Genomic DNA, 12,427 nt, shown 5'->3' on the forward strand with positions numbered 1-12,427 from the left:
TTGGAGGGCAAGTAGGAATTCATCAGATATAGAGAAGTGAAGAGATAAGAAGATGTCGAAGTACACACCAGGTGGAGGGAAGAGCTCTTAGTAGGACAATGGCTACTGCATCAAGATATAAAGCTTTACTGGCATATATGTTTAACAATAACAGCATATAACATCTAATAGGGGACTTTCAATACCAGTACTATAGCACTTATTGCTAACTGATGAGTGAAAGAAACAAGACTACCAAAAAGAAATTAAAAAAAAATTGAAATAAAAGATAGAGACTAACCATACTCAAAACAAGAAGTCTTAGTGCTGAAAACAAGCATATGAAAAAAGAGAAACAACCTGAATAAAACTGGCAGCCCCAAATGTGAGCAGCTATAACCTAAAGCACCGGTAGAGAGCTGCCCACAAGCTTGGGCATTTCCAGCAAGCAACTTTTATAAAGATCTTCTCTCACATCAGGAGGAAAGAAAAATAAAACTGCCAAAGACATTTCCTTTTGATTGGTTTTCAAGATATTGTTCGCAGACCAAGACAGACCAGAAATTTCCATTAATCCCAAAGAATAAAAGGTACGCTCCTTAATCGTATCTGAAATAACGAGTGAGGTGATCTGACATAATGGCAATTTATCTGCTTCATTTAACACAATAAAATTACAGGGTATAGTGATGAGTAATCTCCCTGACATTTAGCACATTGCACCTGTATGAATGAACCCAGGACAAGAACCCAGTCCCAAATACCTATTGTGGGATGTGAGTAAAAGGCTTCAAAATGAGGCGAGCCTCAGGGAAATTTTCATTCAATAGCAAGTTAAGGGAAAAAGTAGGAAATCAGACTAGGGAAAACATTCCCATAGTAAGGAGACTGATTAATTAAGGTGCTGGAACAGACAGCATGATGGTCTTTCCACTAGCCCATTCCCCTACAGCACTTTGATAACTAGAAGTTATCAGAAAATGTGGGACATTTGGTTATAAATTACCATTATTACAACTATCATTTAATGAGCCCCAAATAGTTTCCAGAGGGTAGTCTAAGTGCTAACATAATCTCTAATCCTTGCTACCACCTGTGAGCATGATTTTATTAATCTCATTTTACATATGAGAAAACTGAGGCTTGGGAGGATTAAATAACAGTACCAAAAAAAACCCCACCTAGCCTATTTCCACATGCACTGCTCTGTCACATCACAGTCTTTCACAAAAAGTTAGTCTGAGTTTATAAGAACCTTGGTAAGCTTGAAACTTCTAGTCAACCTGGTTAAATGTTTCCTAGTTATCCCCTTCTCCCATCCTACACACTGATATCCCTGATAGTGACTGGTCCTAAATTTCAATAGTTCTAACATAAAGGCTCAGGAGTCCCTGGATGGTGCAACAGTTAACATGCTCGGCTGCTAACCAAAAGGCTGGAGTCCATCCAGAGGTGCCTCCAAAGAAAAGCCTGATGATCTACTTGTGAAAAATCAGCTGTTGAAAACCCTGTGGAGCACAGTTCTACTCTAACACGCATGGAATTGCCATGAGTTGGAACCCACTTGACAGCAACCAACAACAACATATAGAGGCTCAGAGGCAACAATGTGTTAATAAAGTGGGACCTTCTCTTTAAGTTTTATTAAATTTAACACTAGATTGTTTATTTGGGAAGGTTTTAAAAGAGACCGGAGAAGATTCCAACCCTCCATCCCCACTCCAAGCCATCCCCTACTCATGCACTTGATTCCTGATCTTGAAAGTACTCTTATTAGGAATACAGAGGTGGCACCAGCCTCCATACTTTTGTTTCCAATGATGCCTTTAGAGCGACACAGTCTGATGAATCCTGTGTGATTTTAACATCCTGTTTCTATTGTATTAGGCCTATGTCTTTAACTTAATGATAAATCTAGCCTTAAGATTGTATATATTCAAGATCAAAGCTGTGAAAATAATTTTTCTTGGTCTATACTTCTTTTGACACAGAAAGCATCAAAAGAAGATGGAAGGAATACACAGGGTCACTGTACCAAAAAAAAAAAAAAAAAAAAAAATTTGGTTGACGTTCAACCATTTCAGGAAACAGCATATGATCAGGAACCAATGATACTGATGGAAGAGGTCCAAGCTGTACCGAAGGCACTGGCGAAAAACAAGGTTCCAGGAATTGATGAAATACCAACTGAGATGTTTCCACAAACAGATGCAGCACTAGAAGCACTCACTCATCTATGCCAAGAAATTTGGAAGACAGCTACCTGGCTACTGGACTGGAAGAGATCTGTATTTGTGCCCATTCCAAAGAAAGATGATGAAACAGGATGAGGAAATTAAACAATATCATCAATATCACACAAGTAAAATTTCACTGAAAACCAAACCAAACCCAGTGCCGTCGAGTCGATTCCAACTCATAGCGACAATTCAAAAATGGTTGCAGCAATACACAGACAAGGAAATGCCAGAAATTCAGGCCAGATTCGGAAGAGGACGTGGAACGAGGGACATCATTGCTGATGTCAGACAAACCTTGGCTGAAAGCAGAGAATACCAGAAAGATGTTTACTTGTTTTGTGTTGACTATGCAAAGGCATTTGACTGTGTGAATCATAACAAATTATGGGTAACATTGCTGTGATAGTTAAAACTTGACTGGGCCATGATTCTCAGTGTTTATATGTGATCACTCCCATGATGGGATCTGCTGTGAGTAGCCAATCAATTGAAAGGGATTTTCTTGGGGGTGTGGCCTGCATCCGAATATAAGCAGACCTTCTGGCTTTTTGCTCACACTGGATCCTGAGGCTGCCTCCTGTTCATCTGACCTCCGGTTCTTGGAACTTGAGCTATCAGCTTATCTGCCAGTCTTGGGATTCCTTGATCTTCACAGCCTGTGAACAGAGCCCTGGGTCTCCAACCTGCCAATCTTGGTTTCACCAGCCCCTGCAGCTGCATGAATCAGGAGAAGCCATGCAGTCTTGCCTGCCAGTCTTGGGATTCATCGATATTCACAGCCTGTGAGCAAGAGCTCTGCTTCCCAACCTTCAAACCTTGGGCTTGCCAGCCCCTGCAGCTACGTCAATAGGGAGAAGCCTCTATCCTAATCCACGGATTTGGGACGTTTCAGCCTCTACAATTGAGTGAGCCGTTTCTTTGCTATAAATATTTCTCTAAATATATCTATACGTTGTATGTCTCTGGAGAACACAGCCTAAGACAATTGTGAAGAACGGGAATTCCAGAACACTTAATTGTGCTAGTGAGGAATCTGTACTTAGACCAAGGGTCACTCACTCAAACAGAACAAGGAGATTTTGTGTGGTATAAAATCAGGAGAGGTGTGTGTCAGGGTTGTATGCTTTCACCATACTTATTGAATCTGAGCAAATCTGAGTATGCTGAGCAAATAATCTTAGAAGCTGGACTATATGAAGAAGAATGCAGCATCAGGATTGGATGAAGACTCATTATCAACCTGTGATATGGAGATGAACAACCTTGCTTGCTGAAAGTGAAGAGGACTTGAAGCACTTACTGATGATCAAAGACTATAGCCTTCAGTATGGATTACGCCTCAACATAAAACAAAAATCCTCATAACTGGACCCATAAGCAACATCATAATAAACAGGGAAAAGATTGAAGTTGTCAAGGATTTCACTTTACGTGGGACCACAATCAATGTCCATGGAAGCAGTAGTCAAGAAATCAAACAACACATTGCATTAGGCTAAAGACCTCTTTAAAGAGTTAAAAAGTAAAGATGACTTTGAAGACTAAGATGCGCCTGACCCGACCCGTGATATTTTCAATCGCCTCATGTACATGCAAAAGCTAGACAATGAATAAGGAAAGCTGAAGAAGAATTGATGCTTTTGAATTGGTGTTGGCGAAGAATATTGAATATACCATGGACTGTCAGAAGAACAAGAAGTCTGTCTTGGAAGAAGTACAACCAGAGTGCTCTTTGGCAGTGAGGATGGTGAGACTTCATCTCACGTACTTTAGACATGTTATCAGGAGGGACCAGTCTCTGGAGAAGGACATCATGCCTGGTAAGGTAGAAGGTCAGTGAAAAAGAGGGAGACCCTCAATGAGATGGAGTGGCACAGTGGTTACAACAATGGGCTCTAACATAGCAATGATTGTGAGGGTGGCACAAGACCAGGCTGTTTTGTTTTGCTGTACGTAGGGTTGCTATGAATCAGGACCTACTCGACAGCACCTAAAAACAACAGCATATTTCTAATCTTTATTGCCATTCCACCTGTATCCACACTCCACACTGGATCTAGAATTGCAAATTCTTTGGATTTGGGCAGAAGCTATTAGAATTTCTCACCAACTAACCACAGACGGGCAGATAGCCTGAGAAACAGAACTTGCATTTTATAGCTGGCATAAATACTGAACAATGCTCTGGTAAACAGACATTTCAAACACAATCTCTGATGCCCGTTTGTGATACAATTTGGCCTTTGCATCTTGGTCTAGTGTATGGGGTATGATTTGCCTTTTGAAATTGGCTAGTATAGATTACAAACGAAACATACTGTATTTGGGGTTGCCATGAGTCAGGGGCCAATTTGAGGGCTGCTAACAACAGCAACAACAATAAAAAAATTCCTGTAAGATCTGAGAATTAAGAAGGACTCTCAGTAGAATCATCTTTGTTACTGCTAAGGTAGAAATTTTTTGGTAGCAACGGATTAAATTTAAAGTTGTTCCTTGAGATACGCTGATGTTAGTGGAAATGGATACTCAATTCAAGCTCAGACTCTAGCCTTCCAATAAATAATGTCTAAGATTTATCACCTGGGAGATTCTAAGCCAATACTTGGCGTTCGGTTCCTATGGTTGGGGCAGTCAGCAATTTTAGCCCCATCAGTTATAGCTCTTGAAATAGGCACACAATTTTTAAGCCTTTTAGTTTTATATAGCAAGGAAATTCCACTACATATCATACCTCACTGTACAAAGAATTTGCTTATGTACAAGTTAAATTATGTTGCTCTTGTACACAATGATATGCATGGTAACATCTACTTCTATAATAAAGAATGCTTGACAAACAGATATATTCACTTGTTCAACAAATATTTAGAGAGAATCCAGTGAGTGGAGACATACATTAGATGCCGTGATCCCTGTTCCTGCCATTCCCTATTCTTTTTATCTTTATATAAATACTTCGATACAACATTTAGGATCTCTCAGCAAATGAAAGTTTTCCCACTTCAGTTCAAGATTTCTTCCTCATATAGGGTTCTTTGATATTTTGCTCTAATATACTTTTGTCTCATTAGCTGTTAAATTTTAAATTAGCTGTGAAACGATTTGCCTAGTCCTGAAATGCCACAAATAAGAACACCGGGAACAAACAATGGTCCAAATCCTAAAGTACAAAAAAAATGGAAAGAAACAAGAAATGTGTGAGGATGATTCTAGAAGTCATATTCACACATCTTGACATAAGACTCTCCTTTGAAAACAAAAAGACTCATGACTCACAAAGAGGACATTACCGTTGCTAGGTCATCACCAATCCAATGGGAATAAAACAGTAAATGCCAGATTATATTTCATTTGGAAACCTTAACGGGCAGAAATTCTACCTTTACAACAAAATGCGGGTGAGGAAGAAACATAATTTCCCCAAACTACTAAGTCAAAATTCAAGGAAAAATTGTATTTCTTAACAATCTAACCCTGTAATTCACTGACAAAAGGGGCAGAAGACATTAATAACCTTTATATTAACAAAACAGTCAACCAATACCACCTTGTAAGTTCATTTTTCCACCAAAGAAAATGCTCAATAGCATGATGGAAAGTGAAAACAAGATAGGAGTCGAATTCCTGATAAACTGTTAGATAAATGCAATGTGGTTGAATGTAATGTGCCTGACATGTCAGAACTTACATATTCAAAGCAGTTACCTTGGTAGAAAGACCTTCAGAGACTGTGAAAGTTATTCTTGAACGTTAAGTTTACCTTTGTTCAGGTATGTTCCACACATTCTGCAAGATACTGGGTATAAAGAGTAGTCTCAGCCCTCAAGAAGGCTACAGTCTAGAGAAGTGCTAGAATGTGTACATAGATAATTTCATTACACTAAGACAAGTGTCAGAGCCCCGGTGGCTCAGTGGTTAAGAGCTATGGCTGCTAACCAAAATGTCGGCAGTTCGAATCCACCAGCCACTCCTTGGAAACCCTATGGGGCAGTTCTACTCTGTCCTATAGGGTCACTATGAGTCAGAATTGACTCGACAGTAACGGTTTTCTTTTCTTTTCCTTTTTTAAGACAAGCATCAGGACAGAACTAAGTATAGAACTGAGGGTGCCACAGGAGTATAGTGAGGGGCTGCCACTGGAGAACTGTCCTCAGAAAAAGAGGGGGTTTGGAGGAAGAGATGAGGATTTCAAGAGGAGATGACGCCTAATCTCGGTCTAAAGGATAAGTTAGAGTTATCTAGATGAGGAAGAAAGGTGAAGAAAGTAGAGGGAAAATCACGAGGAGGACACAGAGGCATGCAATAACAGGAAGGAGCGGGAATATGCAAGCACTTTGATGTTGCTGGAGCATAAAGTTCAAAAAAGGAGTGGTAGGGAAAAGATGGAGAGGGAGCCAGGGGCCAGGTGATGGGTAGTCCATGTGCCAAGCTAAGGCGCTTGGACTTATTCCTTAGGTCAGGGGTTATAAATACAAATGACTAATGTAAATAACTGAAGCAGGCCAGGTAATGCACAGTCTGGAAGAGGGGTGGCGACCATGGCAAACAGGAGCATGCATGACCTATCTAAGGTGGCAGCTGTTGCTTAGCTTCAGTTGATGGCTGCCATGAAAAACATTAGCTGAGTGTGGCCACATCTTCTAGTTTTTCAAGGGAAGCTGAAATTCAAATTGTTACATAAAATCTCTCAGCTTCTAAAAGTTGACTCAATTTTTTAAAAAATGTTCAGGGATAAATAAACTTATCTGTAGACCAAATACGGCTCAAGGATCCCAGCTGAGACCTGTTTTAGATGAAGCAATACCACTGAGAAGTTTTAAAATACAAGTGATACGGGCTGATCTCCACATTAGAAGGATTGTCTTACTGGCATGTTATGGAAAAAAGATTGGAAAAAAGCAAGACTGAACGTAGAGAGACCATAATCAGTCTGAGTGGTTAATTAGTCTTCCGTCTTTTAAGAGTGATGGTAATTTTTACAAAATCATTTCAAAGTCACTGAGAGTCAGGTCTCATGAGTAAATTTAGTATTGGAGCTGGATACCAATCAGGTTTTATTTAAAGTACAAAATGGGTAAAAAGTCAACCAGATGATTACTTTAGATGGTTCACAAAATGGGTCAGGAGGCCATTACACAAGAGACGTTATAAAATGTGTTGTATAATGGTCATACTTTCTCATGAACATGGAGCTTCCAGAAATAGCTATTTATAGGAAAACACTGTATGGATGTCCAGATTCTACAACTAAATTTATTTATTTACTTTATTGTGCTTTAGGTGAAAGTTTACAGCTCAATTTCTCATACAAAAATTTATACACATATTGTTATGTGACCCTAGTTGCAATCCCTATAATTTGACAGCACACTCCCCCTTTCCACTCTAGATTTCCTGTGTCCATTCAATTAGCTCCTATCCCTTTCTGCCTTCTCATCCTGCCTCCAGACAGGAGCTGCCCATTTAGTCTCGTGTGTCTACTTGAGTTAAGAAGCACACTCTTCATGATTATTATTTTGTGTTTTACAGTCCAGTCTAATCTTTGTCTGAAGAGTTGGCTACAGGAATGGTTTTAGTTCTGGGTTACAGTCTGGAGGCCTTGTCTTCTGGGGTTCCTCTAGTCTCAGTCAGACCAGCTACAACTAAATTTAAAAGAGCCCTCTCTACCCATTATTCAGTGCTCCTGGCTTGAGGCTATGTAATCTGCCGACCTCAGCTACACATTTGGCATAGGATAGGATGGGAGCCTATATCGCTTAATCCCTATGCTACAGTTTGAAAACTTGAGGCTAATAGTTCCACACTCAGCACGTGTTTAACATTTCTGCATCCTGTCTTCCCCATCTCCTGATTTCAGTTTATACTCCTGCATTAGTTATATATATCTGTCTTCTTCTACTAGACAGGAAACACTTCTGAGAGCCAAAACCATGTTCAATTATCTTCGCATCCCTTGCACAGTGCCCCAGCAGAGTAATTTGCACCAAGTGAGCATTTAGCAAATGCTCATTTAGGGAGAAAATGTCTTTTGCTTAATAATCATACTGTGCTCAGCAAAATTTACTATAAGGCAAGTTCGCCTTGAAACCTACCCAAGGGCATTCAGTTACTGTAGTACCTAAACAATCTCTCCTAAACCAGTCCTGAGGTCAGCATTAACTGAGATTTAGGGTTCTGAGACACGACAGCAACAACCTAAGGCCAGCTGACTCCAGGCGACTATTTAAATGTTATATGTTAATAACAAGGCATATAAAACATTTACATTCCTATTGATTGCATGGGAGAGCAATCATTCCTTCAAGAATTTACCTAGTCTACCAGCTAGCAAAACTACTGTCTCAATCCGGCAGATAACTTAGAAGCCACCATGTGTGAGTCTAGAAGGTAACTGACGTGTTCATTCCTGTTGAGTTCAATATAACGGGTTATTCAACAGCCCGAGTACCTGGATAAATGGATGCCACTCATCATTAAAAAACCCCTGTGTAACCCAGGGCAATCCTGAACAGACGCTTTCAGCTTATTGAATTTAGATAGCAAGCCTCTTTATTCCTGTTAATGAAAGAAAAAAAAAAAGTACTAAGCATGAAAATCAGGTTTGGACATGGCCGGCTGATTAGACCATGGAGTGGTTCAAAAAGAGAGCAAATTTTCTGATTGCTTATCTTAATAGTCATACACAAAAGATAGCCTGTATTTCATCTTGTTATGTTGCTCTGGAAATAATAATTTGGAAAATAGGAGTCCATTAAAAGCTCCAAAAGATGATACGGGAAACTGATGACTGGTAAGAATTATATTCAGAGCAGGCAATAACCATTAAGCGGAAAGAAAGCATGAAATGGTCGGTAAATCCAGGTTACTACGCTCTTTTGCAATGAAGAGGCTCTCTGCTCCATGATGTCCTTCTTAATAACCACATTCATTTCAGGGCCCGACCACATCTGGCAGCAGAAAGCAATGGGGATGAACAAAGCAGAAAGCACACAAATTCAGAAGGTCATAGTTCTAAAGACTAGAACTGTGTTGCCCAATAAGGTAGCTATTAGCCACATGTGGCTATTTAAACTTAAATTAAGTAAAACTAACTACAACTTAAAAATCAGTTCCTTAGTCATACTTACCATATTTTAAGTACTCTGTAGCCACATATGACTGACTAGTGGCTATTGTATTGGACAGTGTAGATACAGAAAATTTCCATTATCACGGAAAGTTCTATTAGACAGCACCAGACTAGAAAGTGAACATTCCTATTGTTCAGAGAGATCTGATGAGAAATTTAGAATCAAAGCCAATAGCTTCATTAAGCATAAATGGGAATGCTAAGCATTATTTATCTGGTTATTTTATTGAATGTGTCTATAAATTAGAGACACTTGAGGATATACAAAATTCTGGACATCTTTACCAGGCAGGACCCCCACTTCCACCTCCAGTCTCTTTCTCTTTTGTGGGAGGTGTCAAAACAGGAAAACAAAAGGGGATCAGAAACCCTTTGATTTAGTCTCTCTTATCCATGGAGCTGTACACATCAAAAACAAACAGGTTTCAGAAGTATCTACTTTCCTCCTCACCCCCATTCTTCTCGCCTTCAAATAAAATACTGAAAAGCAACTGAAAAAAAAAAAAAGAGAGAGAGAGAAAGACAAGAAGAATTCAAGAAAATTACTAAGAACAAAATGGATGGTTATTCTAAATTACTGTTCCAGGACACCCAAGGAAAAAGTGCCACAAATCAAGAAGAATGCTTCCAAAAATACACTGTGGACACAATTCAACAAAACCACATTAATTTTCAAAGTTACCAACCCCTAAGGGGCCAAATGATTTGCTGCTAACATTTTAAAGGATTGCATCTTCAACAAGAGCCACACATTCTGGTTCAACTCCCTAACTCAAAGGCAAATAAAAGAACCACATAAGTCACCTTCCATTCATAGCATTATTAGATTCCTGAGGTCATCTGGTACTCAGATAGAGGCCACATCTAACAGTAAATAAAAATCAACTACAGTAATACTATCCTACTTTTTTAGAACTTCCCTATATTCCCTGTATAGTCTTAAAAATGAAGTTAAAATACACTTTTGGATTTAAAGTAGACGGTTTTAATCATACCTTATAGAACCAAACAAAAATTCACTCAAAAACCAGGAAAAGGAAAACCAGCAGTGTTCAGACGCTGGGTCTATGTAAACACTCTTTCTATCATTGCTTAAATATTTGCTTGCTACTTTGCCATCTTACCTCTATGTACCACACTGAGGAAAATTTGGTATCTTGGCGACAGAAGAATTTAAATGCAAGCTCAAATTTAATCAGCACACAGAAATCACAAAACTTGTAACCTATCTGCTTAAGAGGAGAAAAGTTTATGTATTTTGGAAAACTTAAAATGCCAAGTGTTAAAGTCCTTCTTCAAAAAAGGCATGCTGCTGCCATCTCGGACTGATAATTAAAGCCCTGGCAGGGCCGGCTATGAGACAATGGTAAAGATGATGCAGTAAACAGACTCGGGAAGCCGAGCCAGCTGCTGCTGCATCTCATCACTGTGAAGTGCAGCGTAAGAATCAGACCTTCCTATACCCAGCACATTTCAACTTCTGCACACGTGTTTAGTGGCAGAGTGATCATTAGAAGTTATAAAACCTCACGGCCCCTTCCCTTGTTCCCTAGCTTTGCCCTCGATGGTCACCCTCAACGTTTGTCCTTCTCCTCTTCATGCTTTTAGCATTTCAGTACAGAAAATGAGGTAACATCCTTACCCTCTGCCCACAGAAAAGCTACACTCTGTCACTTGGTCTAAATCATCCCTTTGGAGGCAAGTCACCTCATGAAAGCAAACAGAAATCATCTGGTACACATAAAGCTGGTGGGGAGTTTATTTAAACCTTGATCACTCCTATTTCCCCCTCCTGATGAGAATGGAGTCTTCAGAAACTGTTAAATCTGAGCATGTGAACATTAAAGATCTCTCAGCCAACAAGGTAGCTTGGGTCAAAAAGGCAGCTGATCTGAAATCTACCAAATCTGCAAAAACCGTTCCTCATTTCATACACACACAGCCCACGGGGTGTGTAAACTCCCGCTGGCAAACTGTGCTGGGGGGGGTCACCAGCACTCCACACAGCATGCACTACAGGTACAGTTTGTAAAATGTGCTCTAGGCAGTGTGGGAAAGTGGGGCTGCGTCCAGCCCCGACCAGAGGGTAGAGCTAATGCATACCTTTCGGTCTTCTGGAATTTCCGTTCTTTTGCTGTTCATCTTCCTCATTAATGGTGAACAAACCAAGGGGAATTGGCCTTGCATTGGTCTTCTTCAGTCTGTCTTGTCGAATAGCTGTAGCTGGTCCCGGCATACCGCCGCTACTTGGTTTTTTTTTTTTTCTTTTAATTATTATTATATTAAAAATATATGCTTATGTAATTGCAGCTCCCGGGAAGCTGCTAGTTCCTAAGCTGCCAGTTCATTTGAGCACTTGTAATAGATCCCCTATGGGTAAACAGTGTGCAAACAGCTGACAGATACTACCAGCCACTTGGCAACTGAGGTTCTGCAGTTCCCCCTCACCTAGCAGCAACCCCCCTACCTTCCCAACAAGCCCCCTCCCACTTACTCCCCATAGGCACATGCGCACACGCACACACTCACACACACACACACTCCTTCCAGGAAAGCTCTGATTAATGACACACAGGTTCTGATGCCTCCCTCTGCTGCCTAACCTGTTCAATCAGATCCCAGCTTCTCCTTCCTGCTGCAGTACTTTTTCCCAATCTTCTTCTGTGACCGCACAGTAAAATATTCAGCACACAACACAAGAGGGGCAAATATGGTACGCTGGCTTCGTTACCAGTTGCCCTGACAACCCTGACATCTCCTAATCAAGAAGGGCTGGGAGCCACTCGTCTCCTGGCTGAGAGGCGGCAGCCTGCCGGGATGTGGGTCCTGGGAACTCACCCACCAAAGGTTATAGCGCACAGCAGCCTGGAGCAGTCAGTCCGCTGGGCAGCTCCCTCTTTCTCTGAGTAGCAGAAGCAGCAGGATGGGAGGAGAAATGGAGTTTTGCTTGTACAAGCAGCAGCAAACTCCTCAGTTGGGAAAAAGGGCAAGCAGGTTTCTTTTTTTTTCTTTTTTGGCCAAGTTTTCTATCATAGCAATGTTTGTGAGTGCCTACATGAATGGAGGCAGGGCTGGTGCT

General features: G+C 40.5%; 1 protein-coding gene across 3 annotated transcripts in view; it reads right to left on the reverse strand.

Moving 5' to 3' along the window:
- MAP7 (microtubule associated protein 7) overlaps positions 1 to 12,427 on the reverse strand; it is a 202,302-nt gene that overhangs the window by 165,924 nt on the left and 23,951 nt on the right. For 2 of the 3 annotated variants that reach the window (XM_049901849.1, XM_049901821.1), the window contains exon 1: positions 11,452 to 11,797. The exons of the other annotated variant lie outside the window; for it this stretch is intronic. In XM_049901849.1, coding sequence (XP_049757806.1) covers positions 11,452 to 11,584 — 133 coding nt within the window. In that variant the 5' untranslated portion in view covers positions 11,585 to 11,797. Of the gene's footprint in view, positions 1 to 11,451; positions 11,798 to 12,427 lie in introns of those variants that run through there. 3 annotated transcript variants of the gene reach the window in all.

Source organism: Elephas maximus, chromosome 1, assembly GCF_024166365.1.
Source record: "Elephas maximus indicus isolate mEleMax1 chromosome 1, mEleMax1 primary haplotype, whole genome shotgun sequence".
Lineage (NCBI taxonomy): Eukaryota > Metazoa > Chordata > Mammalia > Proboscidea > Elephantidae > Elephas > Elephas maximus.